Below are 19,610 nucleotides of genomic sequence, written 5' to 3' on the forward strand. Positions count from 1 at the left end.
TCAATACTCGACGAATTCTAATGGCGGGTGCGGAAACTACGTGTGATTAGCGTCAAAGAAATTCAGTTGAAAACACAATTTGCGTATGCATATCACGCTCAGAGTAATTTTTAAAAATTCTACTTTTAATTTCGCGTCCAAGTTTCAAATTACAATTTTAATTGCAACACGAGAACACGGGAATTCGCTTGTTACACAGGTTAGAAGTTGCGCATCTCTAGTGAGCACTGTAAGACTCGCTCAGATGTTATTTTCCCGGGTGTATTCCGGCTGTTGACGTTGCCGGCAGTTCGCATTACTGCGCTGCAGACATTTTTTTTTTTTAATTGGCAAACAGTTTATCATTAATGTCGGTTTTCGTTTCAGTGCAGTGTTTCCTGTTTTATAGCTGGTTGCATTTCACATTTTCACACTTTAATATTCACTTTTGAAACCATGTTGGCATTCGATGATCCGGCCAAGTCGCTGATCCGGCAGGACCGTGGTCCCGAAAGTGCCAGAGATAATGCCCTGGCGTACCCGGGCACACACACGGTTTGCAAGGCTTCAGTAGAAACCACGCGATTAGCAAAGTGTTAAAGATATCCGAGTTGGGCCTGAATACGAAAAGCATTTAAGAATTCGCTGAAGGCGGATGAGTAGTTTTTTATTCTGTATTACTTTTTTTAAACTCTACTTTTAGGAGAGTAAAAATGCGTTTTTTTTTTTTTCAGAATAATTTTAAGTCATGGTACGCTTGGTACAGATTCTTGAAATCACTCAGTGGAGTTGCATTACACCTTTATCTTCATGTTTGCCTTCGACATCTAATGTAATGGTTACCGGGTCAAATTTTATAGCTGCCCTATGCACGAAAAGAAAACTATGCGCTAGTTCAGAGCCTTATACCGCGCTAAGAGAAGCAGCCAGCGTCGCACTTGTGCCCTGGGCCGGCGCAACCAGGTCTGCAACCCTAGGCGAAAGTCACATTTGCCGCCCCTATCATGACTAAGCTGACCACTTTTGAGAAGTCAAATTACCGGACACTAATATGTTGTCGCCCTAGGCCAGGGGTCGGCAGGCCGCGGCTCGCGAGCCGCATGCGGCTCTTTTCGTAGGATGTTACGGCTCTACAACTCACTGCGCTGCCACAGATTGTTCCGACCTACGTCCGGCATTCTCACGGTCCCCTCCCACATATGCGCCCTATCAGGGTAGGGTGGGAGAAACTTCCAGTTCGTTTTATACAATCCAGAGCTATATCATTTAAGCAGAACTGCTAGGGATCACTACCTCTTTTTTTTATCGGGAAGGTATTAGAGCTTCGGCAATGACCAGCGGCTGAGGCCACCAACCCAGCATAGTCACCGCCTCAGCCCCGTACCTCGCTCAGCTAACGAGACAGTTGGCTGTGTCCTGAGCCCTGAGACTTTATCAGCACTGCTGGCGCCTTCCCCGATCTCCCACACACACATTGCGCTGCCACAGCACGAAAAAAATATGCCTAACAAATCAAACGGCCCAATCACAGCTCATGTCTTCAACCTGCGCTCGCACCAACCATCGCACCGCCCACCATCACTCGCCCTAGCGATTTTCTATTTAAATAATTAACAATTACAAAAATTTTTGTTTTCTTGTTTTATCAGTAGAACTCTACTAATGACTACCATATGTTTCTAGATTTACGTGTTTTTGCCCTATTAACTCATTATTTTTAAGACTTCATGTGGAAGTTGCGAACGAAATATTTTTATTTCATCACGTTTATTTTATCGTCTTAAAATTCCACGTAGATACAGAATAAATACATGCTGCGGCTCTCTTAAAAAATGGGAGAATCTGTTTACTTAACATTTGGCTCATTTCACTGGAATGTCTGCCGACCCCGGGTGTAGGAGGTCACCTGACTCTCCTAATGGGGTTGCCGGTCCTGCTCGTGCCGACTCATTAAAACTGTACTGCCGCGCTGGAATTTAACTTTTCAGATACTAACTGCCATGTTTATTTGCGGTCTGCGAAGCGCTGCAGCGCAGTGGTAAGACACCGTGCTTTCATCCTGGGAGATTCTGGTTCGAATCCCGGTTGCGGTAATGCTGATTAAGGTTTCTCCTACACATAAATGCCGGGACGGTTTCTCAAGGAAGAAAGATGCCATCTTGGTTTAAACAGTTTTATTTTTATGTACTATGCTTCGCTTTAGCATATTCACAACTTAGTGGAATTATTGGAATTATTGGAATTAATAGTAACTGACTGCTACAACTATCATTCCCCAAGAAGTCATTGGTGTTTATTACACTAAATTCATGTTTTAGAATACCGATATCTGTAATAACACCAAATACACTACAGACAAATACCGGACAGCTTCAGCGTTGTTGTCACGTCAGTCCTGTAGATGGCAGATGTTATGCCCAGAATGAACAATATAGCTATTTAATGCATCTGGTACCGACTTTATGACAACGAAAACAACTTTCTTATCGCTTGGAAAATTTTTATTTAAACAATTATACAGATTTATGGATGGGAGAGGAAAAATAAACCTCCAGTGCTTCAATATTTCTCAAAAGGAAGTTAACCGTTTGACGCCAGATAATATGATATATAATTAAACTGTTTATCTATCAAAAACTGTGTGGTCTCGCCTGTTTGACACTAGGTTATAGTTAGAGGCAGGCATTTTACGCGAAAAGATCTGAACACTTATTAGACTGCAACAAGGTATGCCCGCACCAGCGGTTTCTTCCTTGTGATTGGCGGCCGTCTGCGAGAGAAGTCGTCGCCTTGTTTGACCGAGCCACTCAGGACGCTTTTACTTCCGCACTGAATCACTGTGATTGGTGTTGTTACAATCGATATGTACCTGGGAGAAATTCAACCAATCACGAAACACAGATCGTGCAACAGTGTCTTAACTTTCAGCTAGTCTCGGAATCTTTTCGCGAAATATGCATGCCCCTAGTTATAGGTTATGTCTCACGCTCCCGCCTGAGTTGCTAGCACAGAGCTGTCTCTAGTCTCTAGTGTGTCTGGTATAAGGCGGCGAGGGTTGCCCGGCCTGGGAGCCGCCCCCTGATTCAGAGATGGAGCGACGCGGAGATTGAGCTCGCCGTCCAGGAATAAGCCAGGAGCTGGACTCCTCTCGGCTGGGTCCGCCGGTCCTTGACGCGAGAGAGCGAGAGAGAAACACACAGGAATGCGCCTGCTCCCTGCGAACCAAAACAACCCGCTGGTTGCTTTAGCGCGTTAAGCCATGGCTGGCTCGTGTTTACAACACATGTTGTGGAAGTCCCGCTGAATCAAGGCTCGTTTTCTTCAAGGTGTCCGATCACGAACAGCATCGAAGAGCCGCTGCACTTGCCGATAAAATTATCGTTCCGTGGTTGCGAGGTTTAACGTGTAATATTTTCGGACAGCGAAAAAGGCTGATAACGCGTGTTTTCACGTACGTTTAAGGATATGAAAAAAGGCATGAGAAAATGCAGAGAGCCTTTAATATTCCAGGATAAAACTACAGGAACATTGCTTAAAGTCCCAAAGGCGCATAACCGACGCTAAGACTGCACACCAGTTTCGTGCCTGGTGCGTAGAGACGAAGATATGTGTAATGAACGAGCCGGTGTCACCCTTAAGTTGGGTGCGCAATTAAAAAAAAAACTTAAGCGAGTGCACATAAGGGCAATCACACGTCTTTACAAAATACGTTTCACAATTGAAATCTTACTGTTGAGTTCAGCCAATGAAATTTCGCGATGTATACAACATTTTGTTGTTAGTGCTAGTAAATAACTATATGGACTAGCAAATGATTACCCCACGAGCGTTTATGACGTCTCCCTATGGGGTTACGTCAAGGAAAAGATTTTCTAACATCGTCCTCACTCTCGGAAGAACTGAAGATGCAAATTCGGGAGAAATCACCGCTATACCCCTTTGAAATGTGGCGAAAAGCGGTCGATGAGTCCTAAAATCGCCTTTATCAATGCATCGCTGCCGATGGCCACCATCTTCCTTATGTGATTTTCATAACTTGATTTTAAAAAATGTTGGGATATATACTGATTCCAATAAAATAAACCTCAATTTCTGTAAGTTGCTCCATTGATTTTTTTAATAGCCTTTCATAACAGCTATCTACCTTCTGTTCCATGCTGTAGTTTCACGCACTTAAAACCGTAGGTACACTCCACGCCGTCAGGTTCGCTTACATCACTTGTATCACATGTATTTCTTACCAGTTTCCCATATTGTCCATATTACAATATCTATTTATTTTTTTAATCAGTAAGTTCGAAAACATGGCAGTGAAATCTCGTCCATACGACTTTATGTTACTGTTATATATGTATGTGTGTATATATATATATATATATACACACACACCTATACCTCACTTAGCATGTCTTCAGATTGCGCGGATTCATTTAGCGTGATGTGAATTTTACTGCCCCAGTCTTGAATAGCACGTCTGTAAATTTCAGTTAGCACCAAATCTCGGCAGTCAAAAAAAAAAAAGTCTTGCACGACACCACGAAGTCTGTTTCAACTTCTGTAAACAACCGATGTGCCGTGGGATACAGTTAGCCATACAAGAGGGGAATAGACGGCGCGCGCAGGTGTGACTACGCTATCGGCTGTTGAACAAACATCAGCAATGGCAAGTTAAATTGCGGCATTGGAGTGTAAAGGACCAAAATGTTTTTTTTACGTCCGCGCGTATGCCGTCGTACCGTACGGGTTTTCGCCTGGCGAGCGACCGGGCCGTGAACTCAGTCCAGCCAGTGGCAGGGAACTCACTCAAACAAAAGCGAGGTGTGGGCGATCGCGCGCTGCCGGGTCCCGCCGTGCTTCGCGCCTCGACCGCCAGGCGCCGCTAGCGGCGCGGTGGTCGTCCTTGAAGGGTTGGTTGTTCCCAGGAACCAAGGCGGCGCCCGGGAGAGGTCAGTGCTCGGGACCCCCAGGTCGTGACCCCACCGTCCCGACGTGACGTAACTCTCGTATTCCAGCATCTCTCCCGCCGTAAAGTACTCACCACCTGGACCCATCTGACTTGCACATCGTCGACTGATCAGCAGAGACCTGGAGAATTCGCGTTGTTTTCTGGTTCCGGGGATGAACTTCACAACTGGACGATGTGTTATGTAGAAATGGTTCAACCCACAAACATTTTCAACTGAGTAAATTGAGCTCAAAGTTGAACACACTATAACCGGTATTGTGGCAGTGCATTGAATGTTTGGTCGCAAGATGGCATAGTAGCAAGGAACGTCGGTTAAAAATTTTTAGCTCAATTAAAAGTGTCATTTTACCTACACATTATTTCAATAACTTTTTTTCCCCTTTTGTTGATTAACTCATTTGTGCATAACACCATCCAAACTATCCTACACAAATAAGTGGGTGTCTATATTGTCCACTGGCTGATGACTAAAGACATGCAAAATTCGCGGATTCATTTCGCGATATGCTAGCATCAAAACAACTATACCTTCGTACCGCTTCTGTGATTGGCCCACATTTTATCCGGGGAACTGTGAGTCAACGAGAAACACTAAACCAAGAAAGTGCCAAATTACGGACAGCCTAATTATTGAGACATCTCACGCGTCATTAGCCAATGAACAGGTGTCATTTCCGCGAGTATTTAAAGGACTGTGGAGTCTATCCTAGAGGTCAATGAATCCGCGAATTTTGCAGGTCTCAACTGATGACGCATTTTACCTTCCCACCAGATTGCACGTGATTGGGTCATTTGAATTTTCTGATGTCATTGGTATCCTTTTCTTCAGGGCGGGTGGAAACTGCGTACGGTCCAACGAGGATGCGGGTCAAGTGTATGTGGAATGCAGACCAGTCTCTAGAAATAAATACGTGATTTTTTTTAGTTGTCTACCGATTAGTATACCTTTTAATGCTCGGAATTACAGGCTATGTTTATTTATTTGATTCCCTCGTATAAACATATCTATGGAGTAGCCTAATATTTGTGCTTCATGATATGCCTGTCTCCAAGGTAAACATATCTCTTTAGCGTTTCAGAGTCAGTGAGTTAGTGATGAGCGGAACTATTCATAAGATTAATATAAACACGTGTATAAATTATTAATTTAATTTAATAAAATAATTGAGATAAATTTTAATTAATAATGAAAATAAATCGATATTCCGACTGCTTATTGTAATTTAATGTGTATGATAGTCAGTGACTGACTGCTACGCTACTTAATTAACTTCATCTCTGCTCCTCCTCGTGGCTACGCCACTGTCCTTCCTCGAGGGTACGATATTCCATGCTTCATGGCTTTTACGTTTCGAATAATAAATAAAAAATAACTTTAATTCTGCATCCAAATAATCAATAGAAATAAAATAATAAAAAGATGTAGTTTTATTATAAATGCGGTTTGTAAAGTTAAATTTAATCAAATTAAAAACATTAATTAAATACACATTATTAAATTTTAATATAAATCCGTGTGTACAATTAAGTATTAAATATAGTTAAATAATGGAGATAAAATTTAAATTATTAACGTAAATTCATAAACGCACTGAATTTAAATAATAAGTAATAATTTATAATGTGTTATTTGTAATGCAGATAAATAACACTTATAGGAACATAACCTCACTTATGTAGATACACTTGAAAATACACTTGAAAACATTCATAGACACAATTTCTTTCACTGATATTTACAATAAATAAATATTTTTAATTGTATGGACCAGTATTCGATATAATTCACTAAAATAGGTATATGATGTAAAGCACTTTTTTTTATTTGTATTTTGCTTTTTTTTTCATTTCTTCAATTATTCGTAGCAAGCTGCGCGCGAATAATAAAAATTCACTCTTATTTTTCCATAACGCTCTCATATATATGTAACTTCAAAAAAAAAATTCGCCCATTTTGAATTTAATATTTAGTTCCTTAAGAGGCCACTCCAGTGTTTCAGGGGCACTACGCAACCCGCGTTAACCTCATAAGATGCAATGCTATTTTCATTTTGATTATAACTAATTATCTAATATAGATTTCGAAATGATGCTTGCTTGATATGTAAGACAACGATGCTCTTATCAAAGCCCCTTTCTTCAAAAACGTGCATAAATTATGGTTCAAACGTAGACAATACACTGATTCATTTTAGTAAAGATTAGTATAAAACCATAATTTATGCACGTTTTTGAAGAAAGGGGCTTTGATAAGAGCATCGTTGCCTTACATATCAAGCAAGCATCATTTCTTAATCTATATTAGTTAATTAGTTATAAGCAAAATGAAAATAATATTGAATCTTATTAGGTTAACGCGGGTTGCGTAGTGCCCCTGAAACACTGGAGTGGCCTCTTAAGTAATTTATTTAGCTGTAAGGCGCCTAAGGCACCCCATGAAAAATGATGAATATACCAGACACTTTAATTTAATATACAAGAAATATTTCAAGAAATATTACTGTAATCCAGAATAGACCGAGTGGCTCGGTCGATGCCGCATTACTAGGGACCGGAAAAATTCGTGGGTTCCATGACTTGCAGGATGAGCTCCACAGTTCTACGTACACTCGGTAAAATGTCACCCACTCATTGGTTGCTGTCTTGTGAAACGTCCCAACGTAGCAGCCTGTGATTCGATACAGTTTTGGTTGGGTGTTTCTCATTGGCCCAGAGTCATCCAGGTGAGTTGTGAGCCATCAATAGCAGAGGCAGCACTGAGGTATAACTATTTGTATTTTAGCCTATCGCGAAATGAACTCACGAATTTTTCCTGTCTCTACGGATTACAAAACGTGTCAAACCGAAGAATGACGGGTCATAGAGCGCCTCATCCTTTCGCGAAACGCTGCATTGACGATTCTGTAAGAATATTTGAAACTATGCTGAAGGTAAACAAAAATGGCTGATGCACTTTTCAAGGATACTTGAAATAAAAGGGTCCTTTAAAGAGGTATTTGAAATCAGCCTAATTTTTTCTATCATGGGCATTCACAAAAAGAAAAGGAGGGTTTTAGGGAAGATATACACCCTCCTCCCCTTCGAAATCCTAAAAAAAAAAAAAAAAAAAATCCATCCCCTCCAACAAAAGGAAAGAATTTGAAAGAAAACGAAATGAAATTTTGCGTACGCTCTTGGTTTCAATACGATGACAGATGGAACAGGCGTAGTGCAGTCGGTAAGTTTTAATTTTTTTTGCGCTGGTTATGACATGGATGACTGTCAGGTTTGCTGGAATACATTTAAGCTCGGTCATAATCTGCAAGGTCTTGAAGGATTTATCGCACACAGAGATTTATATCCTTCCGCACCGACGGCGATTGGCGAAAGTCCGGACTACATGCCGCGGGGACATCACATTCAAGGATATCAACACACCTGGACGTGACCTTGGTTGCTCCTCAGCCAAGGTGTGCCCTGGTTCCGTAAAAGTAAAAAAAAAAAAAACTAATTATTTATTACTGCATTCTGAACGACGTTGTTGATTAAAACTTAAAAGTAACAGCAAAGCTATGCAAATCACTCCCCGGCTTTAAAGCAGGAACGTGTACCATTTACTATTTTTGCGTTTCCTGTTCTGTTTGATGGATTATATACTGAAACTAATATTTAATTATGTTATTTTTTATTTAGCGATTCCGTTCTTCAGTTAATTAATATATATTTTTAAAATTTTTAACATTTTGTATAATTGCGTGAACGAAAAAAATAATAATATTGAAACTTATGTTTTTGACTTTTTAATATCTAAAGTTTCCATGATTAAAAATATCCTTTATGTAAATCACGACTTCATTTTGTCCACATGAGCCATTTCTCTCAAGTTTGTAGACTTATTTAAATGAAAAAAATAAATTTTTTTTCATTTTTATATAATCGTAGAGATTTCCTATCCAAATTTAATATTTTATGGATTCGAATAGTTAATGTTGGCGTCCCTAAATCTCAACATTTCCACCTCTCTAGGTATCGTAAGTTATAACATAAATTTTAGTAAACGAGTGTTTGAACGATTGTGTAATAGATCTTTGCATGCAATCGCACGACTTGTGAAATTTGAAAATACCGGACAGTAAAATAGATTATTGTAAGCTCCGAACCACTTGGTTTACATTTATTTTCATATCAAAAGTTAGTAAGTCACGCGTGGGGCAGGAAATGCAACATCGTTTATGCGGTCTCCCAGCAGAAAGAAACCGAAGCTTTCTTCCTCAAACACTGTTCGTTACCAAGGTTAAATGTTACGCATCTCTGGAGAGTACTGAAAGATTCGCTCACATTTTTTTCTACTTCACTGAATCACACTTTAGTCACATGATAATAGCCATCTGCCTAGATCGCCAACAAAGTACACAGCTTCAGTAAACATAAATATTTTGACGTGACAACGTCTAATAAATCGATGAACGCCGGCTGCACGCACGAAAAAGTATGACTAATTGTCCCGTTACGTACATTGTCCCGTTACGCTTTGACCCGTTACGCTCATTGTACGCTTGCGGCGCATCTATCTCTCTTCCACTCGATTCGAACAACCATCGATTTTACTTTTTCGAGGCACATTAAACTTGAAACACTACCATTCGTTTCCTACTTTTCCTATCATTGTCATATCCTGAACAGAATAACACAGATTGGAAGAAGTTAAATAGCAAACATGTATAAAAGTTATAGTTAAAATAATCTGCTCGTTAAAGTAATAAACATATTTGAATTAATGAGTGCAAATAAAAGTAAATTTATCAATTAAATTGTAGATTTCATTTCACCCCTTCTTTTTATCCATACAAAATAGTGATAATTCAATAAAAATGATTCAATTTTATTTATAAAAGTATGCAATCATTTCATCAATGTTTTGTTATGACGTTGTCACATTAAACTATCGTCCGTAAACCGACTTTACAGACAACAACACTAACACATAACTTACACTTACACTAGCACTTCACTATCAATAACACTGCCACTAATAATAATACTAACACTAAAACTAAAAATAACACACTCATCAAAACTAAAATTCTCACGAAACCTTACAATAACAGTAACATCTGTACTAACACTAACACTCTTACTAACACATAACACTCACTAACACTAACACTCTCACTAACACTGACACGTTCGAACCGAAGCGTCAGTGAACCCTTCTCTTTTGACGCAGCTAGAGCCCATAGGCCAAGCAAACTTATCAATAGTGAACTTCTGAATGTTTATTCAAAGTTTCTGGTTAATTTCACACACAATATCTCTGTTTTTTTTTTGTTTTTTTTTTTTTTTAAATTATAACTTACAAATTTCAGTACGAGACTTTATACCGTTCTGGGGCTTGGCAATTCTCAGTACCTAAGTGAGGACACTTGGATTCAATTTGTAGTCTACATCACCCCATAAGAAATAACTAGTTATAGCATATCAGCGGTTGCATACTGAACGTGTTAATACATTACAAACTTAAACGGCACAAAGAAGGTGTAAAATACACACACATGTATTTATATAAATTATATGGAAAAAAATTGATTAATCCAAAACAGAGGTGATCAATTCCCTTACTTGCATTTAAAAAACCCACACAAACTTTCACGTCAGTTCCACTCCGTTTCGGTCGAAACCAATAAGTTCCAAATTGCAACTAAAACTGAATTTAGTCATAATTAATTACCTTACGCCTGCATGGTTGCCATTAATCCCTAGCCGGTCACCTGAAATCGTGTATCCATTACAATTAACTTCAGTTTTTTTTTGGTGAAAGTAATTCCGTGCTTGAAATTTCCTAACTGCGTGCACATAGACGATACGTCGTATGTGTCACGTAGCTTATTTACTTTCACGAGTATCACGATTTGTTCTTTCTTAGAACTTTCTGACGACATTGATTTTTCTTTTCCTTTAGTGAAGGACGGTTGTGCGGTGACGACATCAGAGCTTCGTGTTTCTTATAATAAACATTGTTTGCATTTTCTTTAATATGAGCTCTTCTTGCTGGAATTTAAAATTTTAGTTGAAACGTGAAGCAGTTCAACAAAATATTTGATGTACATTCAGAACAAAGTCTGCTATTGGAGATTTTTAAAAAAAAATTCTTTTGAAGGAGGCATGTAATTTAATGTAAAATTTGAGAAATATATAACGTGTCTTTGTTGTTAGTTACATAAGCTCGGTTTGCAAGCGTGTCTTTAAGGTGGCAACATATTTGATGGGTTGCCAGAAATTGGTAACTGCTTGTTTCATTAAAGGATGCCTGATGTGTTCGTTTGGTTTACCTCCAGCGTATCATAGACAGTTTTTATGCATTTTTTTCCATATGCGTATGATAAATTAGAACGTGGAGCGTTAAACGATTCTAGATGATGAATGAAAACGAACATGTAGCTACTAAAATTTTACATGTTTGAAGTGAAGCTTTGTTACAGTTGGTAGAGTAATGTCAGAATCACAGGGTAACGGAGTTAACGTGTGTAAAGTATGTAACGTATGTTGTTCGATGGCGTGGGGTTGAAAAAAATAAGTTTTGAATTGAAAAATCTTAATAGCTGGTGCAGATGGAAGCAGAAGCAGCGCATTTTTTTTGTATAGGCCTACTTTCCAATACTTTTGTTGAAGTTTATACACTTGCTCATAAGTTTGTATAATTTCTCATACTTTTTATACATTATCACACTTTTTGCATACTTTCGCCTTTTAGGCATACTTTTCGCATTGTTTGCATACTTTTTGCATTCTTTGCATTCTTTTTGCTTAACTTTTACATATTTTTACACACGTTCACGTACTTTTTCATACTTTTGTACAATTTCGCATGTTTTCGCATACTTTTGCATTCTTATTCATACGTTTACATACTTTCGTATACTTTCGCAACTCGTAGTTTGCAACTCTAAACCCTGAGGTTGGATCCGTGTAAGCATTCGAATGGTGACTATTTAAATAAATATTCCGATAGTGTTAAGTATTATATTTTAGCTATCATAAACCCATTAATTCATTCTTAGATTATACTGAAGAAATAGATAGCCATTAGTAAATAAATTTATATTTTCGGTGAATGATTACGCGTGTTTCAATTATAAGAGTACCCTAAATAAAATGTCCTTCTTACTAGTGAAGTTTCACTTCCAACGCGCGTGGAGAGCACGCACTCGTGTGTTTTTTTTAAATTCATAAACTGTTTGACATTAAGTGGCACATTATTGAATTACGTACCTACATTATAATGAAGATTTGGATTTTTCTGGAGTTCGTTTGTTAGTTGGATACAAATTTAGGAAAGTAGGATATTCGACCTGTAAACTCGAAAAAAAAATGCACTTCAGACTGAATGGATGACAGTTTATTTTTTGTTTTTTATTTTTGGTTCAGTGATATTTGTACACAGATTAGTCCTGCAAACACACCTCTAATATAGTTTCCTGTTGTTGCAGGACTGCGCCGAGGAAGGCGCATGTCAAGATGCGACTGGGCACGATCACAGGTGTGTATACTTTACCTTCCAACTGGTATGATGCGGGCAGAAAATATTCTTTACCTTCCAACTGCCATGATGCGGGCAGAAAATATACTTTACCTTCCAACTGCCATGATGCGGGCGGAAAATATACTTTACCTTCCAACTGATATGATGCGGGCAGAAAATATACTTTACCTTCCAACTGCCATAATGCGGGCAGAAAATATACTTTACCTTCCATCTGCTATGATGCGGGCAGAAAATATACTTTACCTTCCAACTGCTATGATGTGGGCAGAAAAGCGAAAAGCTATTGTAGTTTCAGGAATCAGTTATAGAGCCAGCCATGTCTCTTAAAAAAACGCAACTTACTAGTACACGATATTTGTGATCGTACATGGTTCGTAAACCTCCTTAATATCCTTAAAAATACCTTAGTTTTATTTATTTTACTAAAAGGCCCGTAAATAATGACCTCTAATTTTATTATGGGTCATGCAGAAGTCCTTAATAAAGGATAAAATCCCCCCCCCCCCCCCCGGGGCAAAGTAGTATGCCTGGCCACCTCGTACGTTGCAAGTGAAATTTCACAGTTAGAGATATAATAATGTGTGCAAGTATGCGAGAAAGCAAGTATGCGAGTGTGCCATAATGAAATAAAATGCCATTGAGTTTCCCACTGCTGAGCCACTTCCTTCCCCGTAACACAATCGAGTGTCCCACACATGATCGTTGCAAATTCCGTTGACCCTGAGCGTTTCACTTTTCTTTACGTTATGAGACTTGCCCTATACTGGCTGTAAATAAGTTTCACATAAAAAGGTTTTTGTTGTGTAACATTTTAGCTCTCGGTACACGGCATTTGATGGAAGTAATTTCGTGAATGCGACGGAAGTAAAGGAACGGAAATGTGTAACCACGGTGCTGCCATCTGTGGCGGATGGCGCAAACCAAAGTTTAGCATTATTTAGTATTATTAGTTATTTTTAGTTTAGTATGTTTTTTTTTAGTTTATTAACCTTTCATCGGAGCCGTTTCATTATATAGTTTAAATTTCCGGGAGTTAATAAAGTGATTCAATAGTCGACATAGCTACTCCGACATGGAATTATAGCGGCGGGTGTGGACACTACGTATAAATTCGCGTCCAGAAATGTAGTTGAAAATACAATTTGCTTATGTTTATCACGCTCGGCATTATTTTAAAGAATTCTACCTTAAATTTTGTTTCCGAGTTTTGTATTATAAATGTATTTTAGTTTGAGAACACATGGGTTTTCTCGTTACCAAGTTTAGATGTAACACATCTGTGGCATCTCTCACATATTTTTTCTGTTGTTACATGCTTGTTACTATTTATTTACACATCCTGTTGACATGCGTCTGTATCTTCCCTCAGTTAAATTAATGTAACTTGAGGTGATAGTCTTGAACTTGTAAGTTATTTTTAGGGGCCTGATGACTGACTCACATTTGCAAAAATGCAGTGGATTGCCAGGTAAACTGCGCCGTAAAATATTCGTTGCAACGATTGTCAACTATCCTACATATTTCTGGGAGATAGAAACCGAAAGAGGTCATCTTGGTTTCAATATTTTTAGGCCATAAAATTTATTTTACTTGATTTTAAAAATTAATTTTCTTAAAACAAATTATATATTTTAATAGAATACCTGAAGTTAATAATTACAACTGGCTGCTACAAATCAGTTACTCTGTTAAGTCATTGGCTTATAAAATTACATTTATTTTTTGCAATAATTACAATTTTAGTAATTTTACATTAATTAATGTATGATATGTGCTCTAAAAAGGCAAATTTTTAATATATAAAAAAGTTTATTTCATAGTATCTGCTGAAACAAATATAGCGTCTTTCGGTTCATATTATTTCCTCTTAATTGGCTTTCTGTATATATAGGTTGTAATTTGAAAGAAATGTTTAAATATTAAATTCGGTCAACAGAGACGTTCATTATGAAATAGCCAGCATTATTCTGGATTTGCATGTACGGCAAAAATTATGTTGTTGTTTACTCTTTCCACATACACCCAACTTCGAATCAAACAAGATCTACATCTGGTGAGTCTAAATGAACCTTTATTCCTCTTTATTTAATTATAGAAACATAATTTTAATCAATTAAACCCTATTTTAGTCTAATTTTATTGAGCATGTTACCAAAAGCCGTAAATTTTCCTATTTATTAAAAGTTGTTAGCTAATGATATGAAAATCATAAAAAAAAGGAAAATATTTTATAAACTATTTATGCCGTAATGAAACTGAAAATAAGTTGATTTGTACATATATGTCAAGCTTTTTAATATTTAGTAATAGATTCATTAAATCAGTCATTCTTTTCAGCATTTTTCTGCACCTAAGATATTGTCATACCGAAAACTGCCGTAGAAATTTCTTCTTGTATATTGAGGGTTATTTTTTATATTTGTTTGAAGAACTCTATTTTTAAAAGCACATATGACTCTATAAAACAAAAATAATAGCAGTCAGAAATATTTAATGTCATTCTATTGAATTAAGTATGATTGGTCTTCATTGTTAGAAATTGGCACTCCTTAAATGTAATATAAAAAAATGCATTAAAAATTGTATTTAAATATATTCTTTCGCTGAGCTAGCACCTGTAGCTATAAAACTCAGAGAATAACACATTATTTAAAAAAATTACCTCGTTTAGAATTTATGAAAAACTTTCCGAGAGATTATTTTTGTTCATTCGCTTTGTCTTTCTAAAAGCCCTCGTGACTCTCTATATACCTACTTTTATCAATTATCAGGCTAAAAAAATTGCATTTGTTACTTATATAAGCATAAACACAATAACTGTATTATGTTATTTTACCAAAATTTTATATTAACATCATAGTGTCATACTTTCATGATTGTTCTTATGATAAAATCTTAATTTGAACTTTGAATTTTACAATTCACAGGTTAAGCTTGCATGAGTACAACTCAAATGATTTTGCCTAACACGTAACCAGTAAATAATGCGTTTGTAAATTTTACTTTAGCGGCATTGAAAAGTTTTTAAAGTGAAAGAAACTGCATTTAAATCAAATAGAAAATATATAGTGCCTTGATAGTGTAAGGGGAAATGGGGTGGGAAATAGATTATATGGAGAACAAAATTTTACTTAGGAACAAAGCACACCACTACAAAATTATATTTGAACATTAACATTTGGTCAGCGAAAGGAAAGGAACTTGAGAGCTGCGTTGCCAAATCTTTGGTTCGTTGTAATGTAAGTGGCGGTTCCCCCAACCCCGCTCCTTATTACGAAACTAAAGCACGTGCGTGCGGCAATAACGCTGGCTGATAATTGGGTCGGCCTGAAAGTATCTGGCATTTGAAGACTCCGCGGGAGACAACTGAATCGTGTGCTACGTTGATTAGTCGATGACGACAGCCGGCGCAAGAGCTGTTTAAGCCCTCGCTACTCTGTAAAAAATAAGTGCGTGAAACTCAGTACACATGATAGGAGTGAAAATGCTTTGGCAATTCAAACTTCGACTCGTATGTATATCGTAAAGGGTAAAACAAGCGATCAAGAGAGAGAGAGTTTAAATAACAATAAATATTTCTCACTGTTGAAATACTCACGCTATAAAGAAAAACCTGTGCGTGTTATTGTTTCTTCAAACAATTCTGCCATTTGGAACACGCCAAATCACTGATCTAAATATGAATTTTCATAACTGGTAACGCTCTATTTAAGCGGGAAATGGAGGGACTGTCTCAACAGCGCTCTCTACGCCGCTGGTTGAACAATGATGAACGCGAGCGCGCTGGTAGCAAATATAAAATTCAAGGCACTCACAGCTGACTGTATAGGATAAATATATCTATTTTCTGAATCAAGCGCATGCGCACACTCTCTGTCTAATTCTTTCGTTTATCTATATTTCTCGGTTCTATTTTTTTTTGGGTGGGGGAAGAATCATCGCTTAAATATGAGAACGAAAACGAGCCCAGCAACTTATATAGATCTTGATACCTCTTTGGCCAAGTACATATTCTCTGTCCTGTAAGTGTCAGAATCATCGCATTAAAGTTCGGCTTTGAAATTTTACTCTCATCACGCCCAAAGAGATTTCACTTCAAAATTGTTTTACTTTTACAAAGAATATTCTTGTAAACTCAGTTGCCAACGAAATCACGCAATAGATGATAATTAACGAGACTTGCGCGCCTTTTTACACCCACTGTATTACACTTAAGTGAGTACACGTTGAAAATATTCGTTTCAAAACAACAAATGCAAGGAGATATTAAGTTAAAATGTTTTAAATAGCTCTTTAATTAAAAGAACGAAGGGGGACTCAATTTGGTGTGAGACCGAGTCTCAAGGAGAAGAAACAAATAACAACTTTACAAAAATTAAAACGATCGAGAAAGGTAGGCAGTAGAAGCAGCTAATGGACAATAGAAACTAAATTATTTGTGTCAAGTATGTGGAGTCTATTCCAGTGCCAAAAAACAACGCAAATTTCGCAGGTCCATAGTACATAATAATTCTTATTTGTTCGGGGGAATTTTTAATTGTGTCATTATTATTGATAAATTAAGTTATAAGTCGATTTATCATTCTGATATAAACCAGAATTTAAATTTAAACATTCATAAAATATATTGTAAAGGCCCTACTTACTCCTTAATAACACGTGGTAAAAAAAGTACTCTATTCAACGAAAAGCGTTAAAGAATGGAACCGGTCGACAAAGGATGACGTTACCAGTAAGTGCATCAGATACCATTTCCCCTTTACATTGCAGTTTTTTAAATTGAGGGATTTCAATGGAAGTATACATAATGTCGAAGAAGACGAAAATCGACTTCGCAGACGCATGTTTCTAAGCTTAAAATAAATTCGTATTAAGCAGTGTTTTTTTATTCATTACTACAAATAAAAATAATAATATCTAAACAGTTAATTTTTTGTGTATACATTTGGATTTAATAAGACTGACAACATTAAACCATAGCAATATAAATCTGTAATTTGAAGCATTTTTGTTAAAATGCTTCAGAACTTTCATATGATTTTTTTAAATGTCAAACATGAGTGAATAAAATATAATTTACGATATTAGCTAAAAAAATCTTTATAATTTAATAAAAAATATGTATGTCAGTGGTAGACAAATATTTAATTTTTCAAAGATAGCCTATATAACATTTTTCAAAGGGTCGGAAACATATATAACGTAGTTTTTTTACTTAAATTTATTTTAAAAACTCAGAATCGGTGGAAATCGTTATAAATAATTCAACGCTATAAATTTTTAAAACCGTAGCAGCATATTAAGGTTGACAATACCAGAAATGGAACAATTGTGAACAATCTGGGAGGTACATGACTAGCATTTTTCAATTCTTTACTCACAACCATCATTTATTTTATTGCATTAAAAATTCCTAAACAGCTGATTTAAATGCCAGTGGAAACTAAAAATGGTTTCTACCACGTACATTACAATAAATATTCTTTCTTACACCTCTCGCTACCTCCCCCTTCACAAAAAAATAAATAATTACATTTAAAGGACATATTGATACGAATATATCTATTTTTTAAATACTTTTTATGAATCTGTTATCAGCATTGCAGCAGTGACAACTTTCGTTGCAGCAAAATGTTCGGAAATTTACCAAACCAGTGTTTTGGAGTAGTAAGAAATGTGTCGAAAGATACAGATCAAGAATAAACAAAACTAGTTTTTCATAGAAAATTTACCAAATTCCTTCATCTAATATCCCTTAGAGTACAGGTTAAGTGCTTTGTGTTGGTGAGGCGGAATGATAAGTGCGACTCTCTCTTGCGCTTCTAGTACGGTATCGCCTTTAAGCACAAGGCACTGGACTGGCGCGCAGTCTTCTCGTCGTGAAAAGACAACTATGAAATTTGAGCGGCGACCGTTAACATTATATGACGGAGAAATGAAGATACAGGAGTAATGCAAGTCCCTTGAGTGTTTTCAAGAATCTGTACCGGTTGTTTTATGCCTAAAAATTACTCTGAAAACACTCCTTTTAACCATTTTAACTCTTCCAAAAATACAGTTTTGAAACTAAATCCGGAAACCAAATTAACTATCGGCCCTCGGCGAACCCTTAAATGCTTTTCGTAAACAGACCCCACTCGGATATCTTGAGTAGTTTTCAAATCGCGTAATTTATTTATTTATTCTGAAGCTCTGCACACCGTATGTGTGCCCGGGTAGGCAGGGGGCCTTCATAATTATTGACACTTAACTGGTGTGAAAACAAACGAGTGTACCGCCAGCATGAAAGTGGCGCCGCGCGGTGTCTGACCAATGGTCCCGCCATCTAGCGCGAGCCACTTCATCACGCGCCGAGCCGCGCGAGCAGGAGACCATTAGTCCACATCCACGGAGACCTTTGCGGCGCGGCGCGGGCGACCGACCCAGATTCCTGCTCCGGCCGAGACAATAGATGGTTATCGTGGGAGCTGTGCGGGGGTTGGTGGGGGGGCGTGGCCCAGGAGGCGGGGGAGAGCGGGACCCGCTGTGTGATACGGCCACGTTGCGAAAAACCACGCCCACTCCCGCAGCGCACAGCTGTTTCCCACATCACGACCTGCCCTCCCCCACCCCCTCCCCCTCGTCTTGACCCCCGGCCCGGCGCTGGGTTCCGGAGCCGGGCGCGGGCCGGTTACTCAAACACAAGGTTCGCCCGCCGTCTGCGGTCGTTGGGCAAGCGCCTTGACCGGCGACCGCGACGCACGCGGGCTTCCCGACCTCGCCTCTTTGTCGAGTCTGGCGACGCGACGTGCGAAGACCTCGCGGGTGACTCCACCCCACGTGGCTACCGGCACTTTCTAAAACACCACCTCGACGCCCGCGTGATGCTACATACATGAACCAATACCTACAGCCGGTTATTTCGCGGATTCATTCCACTCCGCGTCGTTGGCGTGTTGCACTTTATCGAGCGGCCACTTCTCCACTTGACCAAGAGTCGTCACGGGACTGTAGCTCAATCTTCAACACGGAGCACATGCATGTGTGTGCTTCAAGTCAACATGCTCCCTAATGATTCCGTGAAATAATCGTGGATATAGTAGTACTTTCCAAATAGAGATCTCAACTTACGGTGGAAAGAGAAAACTCTACCTTTTTTTTTTT

The 19,610-nt window shown here is 38.1% G+C and overlaps 1 protein-coding gene across 1 annotated transcript in view; it reads left to right on the forward strand.

Annotated features, from left to right (window-relative positions):
- The window catches only part of LOC134534716 (uncharacterized), a 187,094-nt gene that overhangs the window by 74,230 nt on the left and 93,254 nt on the right, over positions 1-19,610 (forward strand). The window contains exon 2 of the mRNA XM_063373201.1: positions 12,412-12,461. Coding sequence (XP_063229271.1) covers positions 12,440-12,461 — 22 coding nt within the window. The 5' untranslated portion in view covers positions 12,412-12,439. The remainder of the gene's footprint in view (positions 1-12,411; positions 12,462-19,610) is intronic.

This window comes from Bacillus rossius, chromosome 8, assembly GCF_032445375.1.
Source record: "Bacillus rossius redtenbacheri isolate Brsri chromosome 8, Brsri_v3, whole genome shotgun sequence".
Classification (NCBI taxonomy): Eukaryota; Metazoa; Arthropoda; class Insecta; order Phasmatodea; family Bacillidae; genus Bacillus; species Bacillus rossius.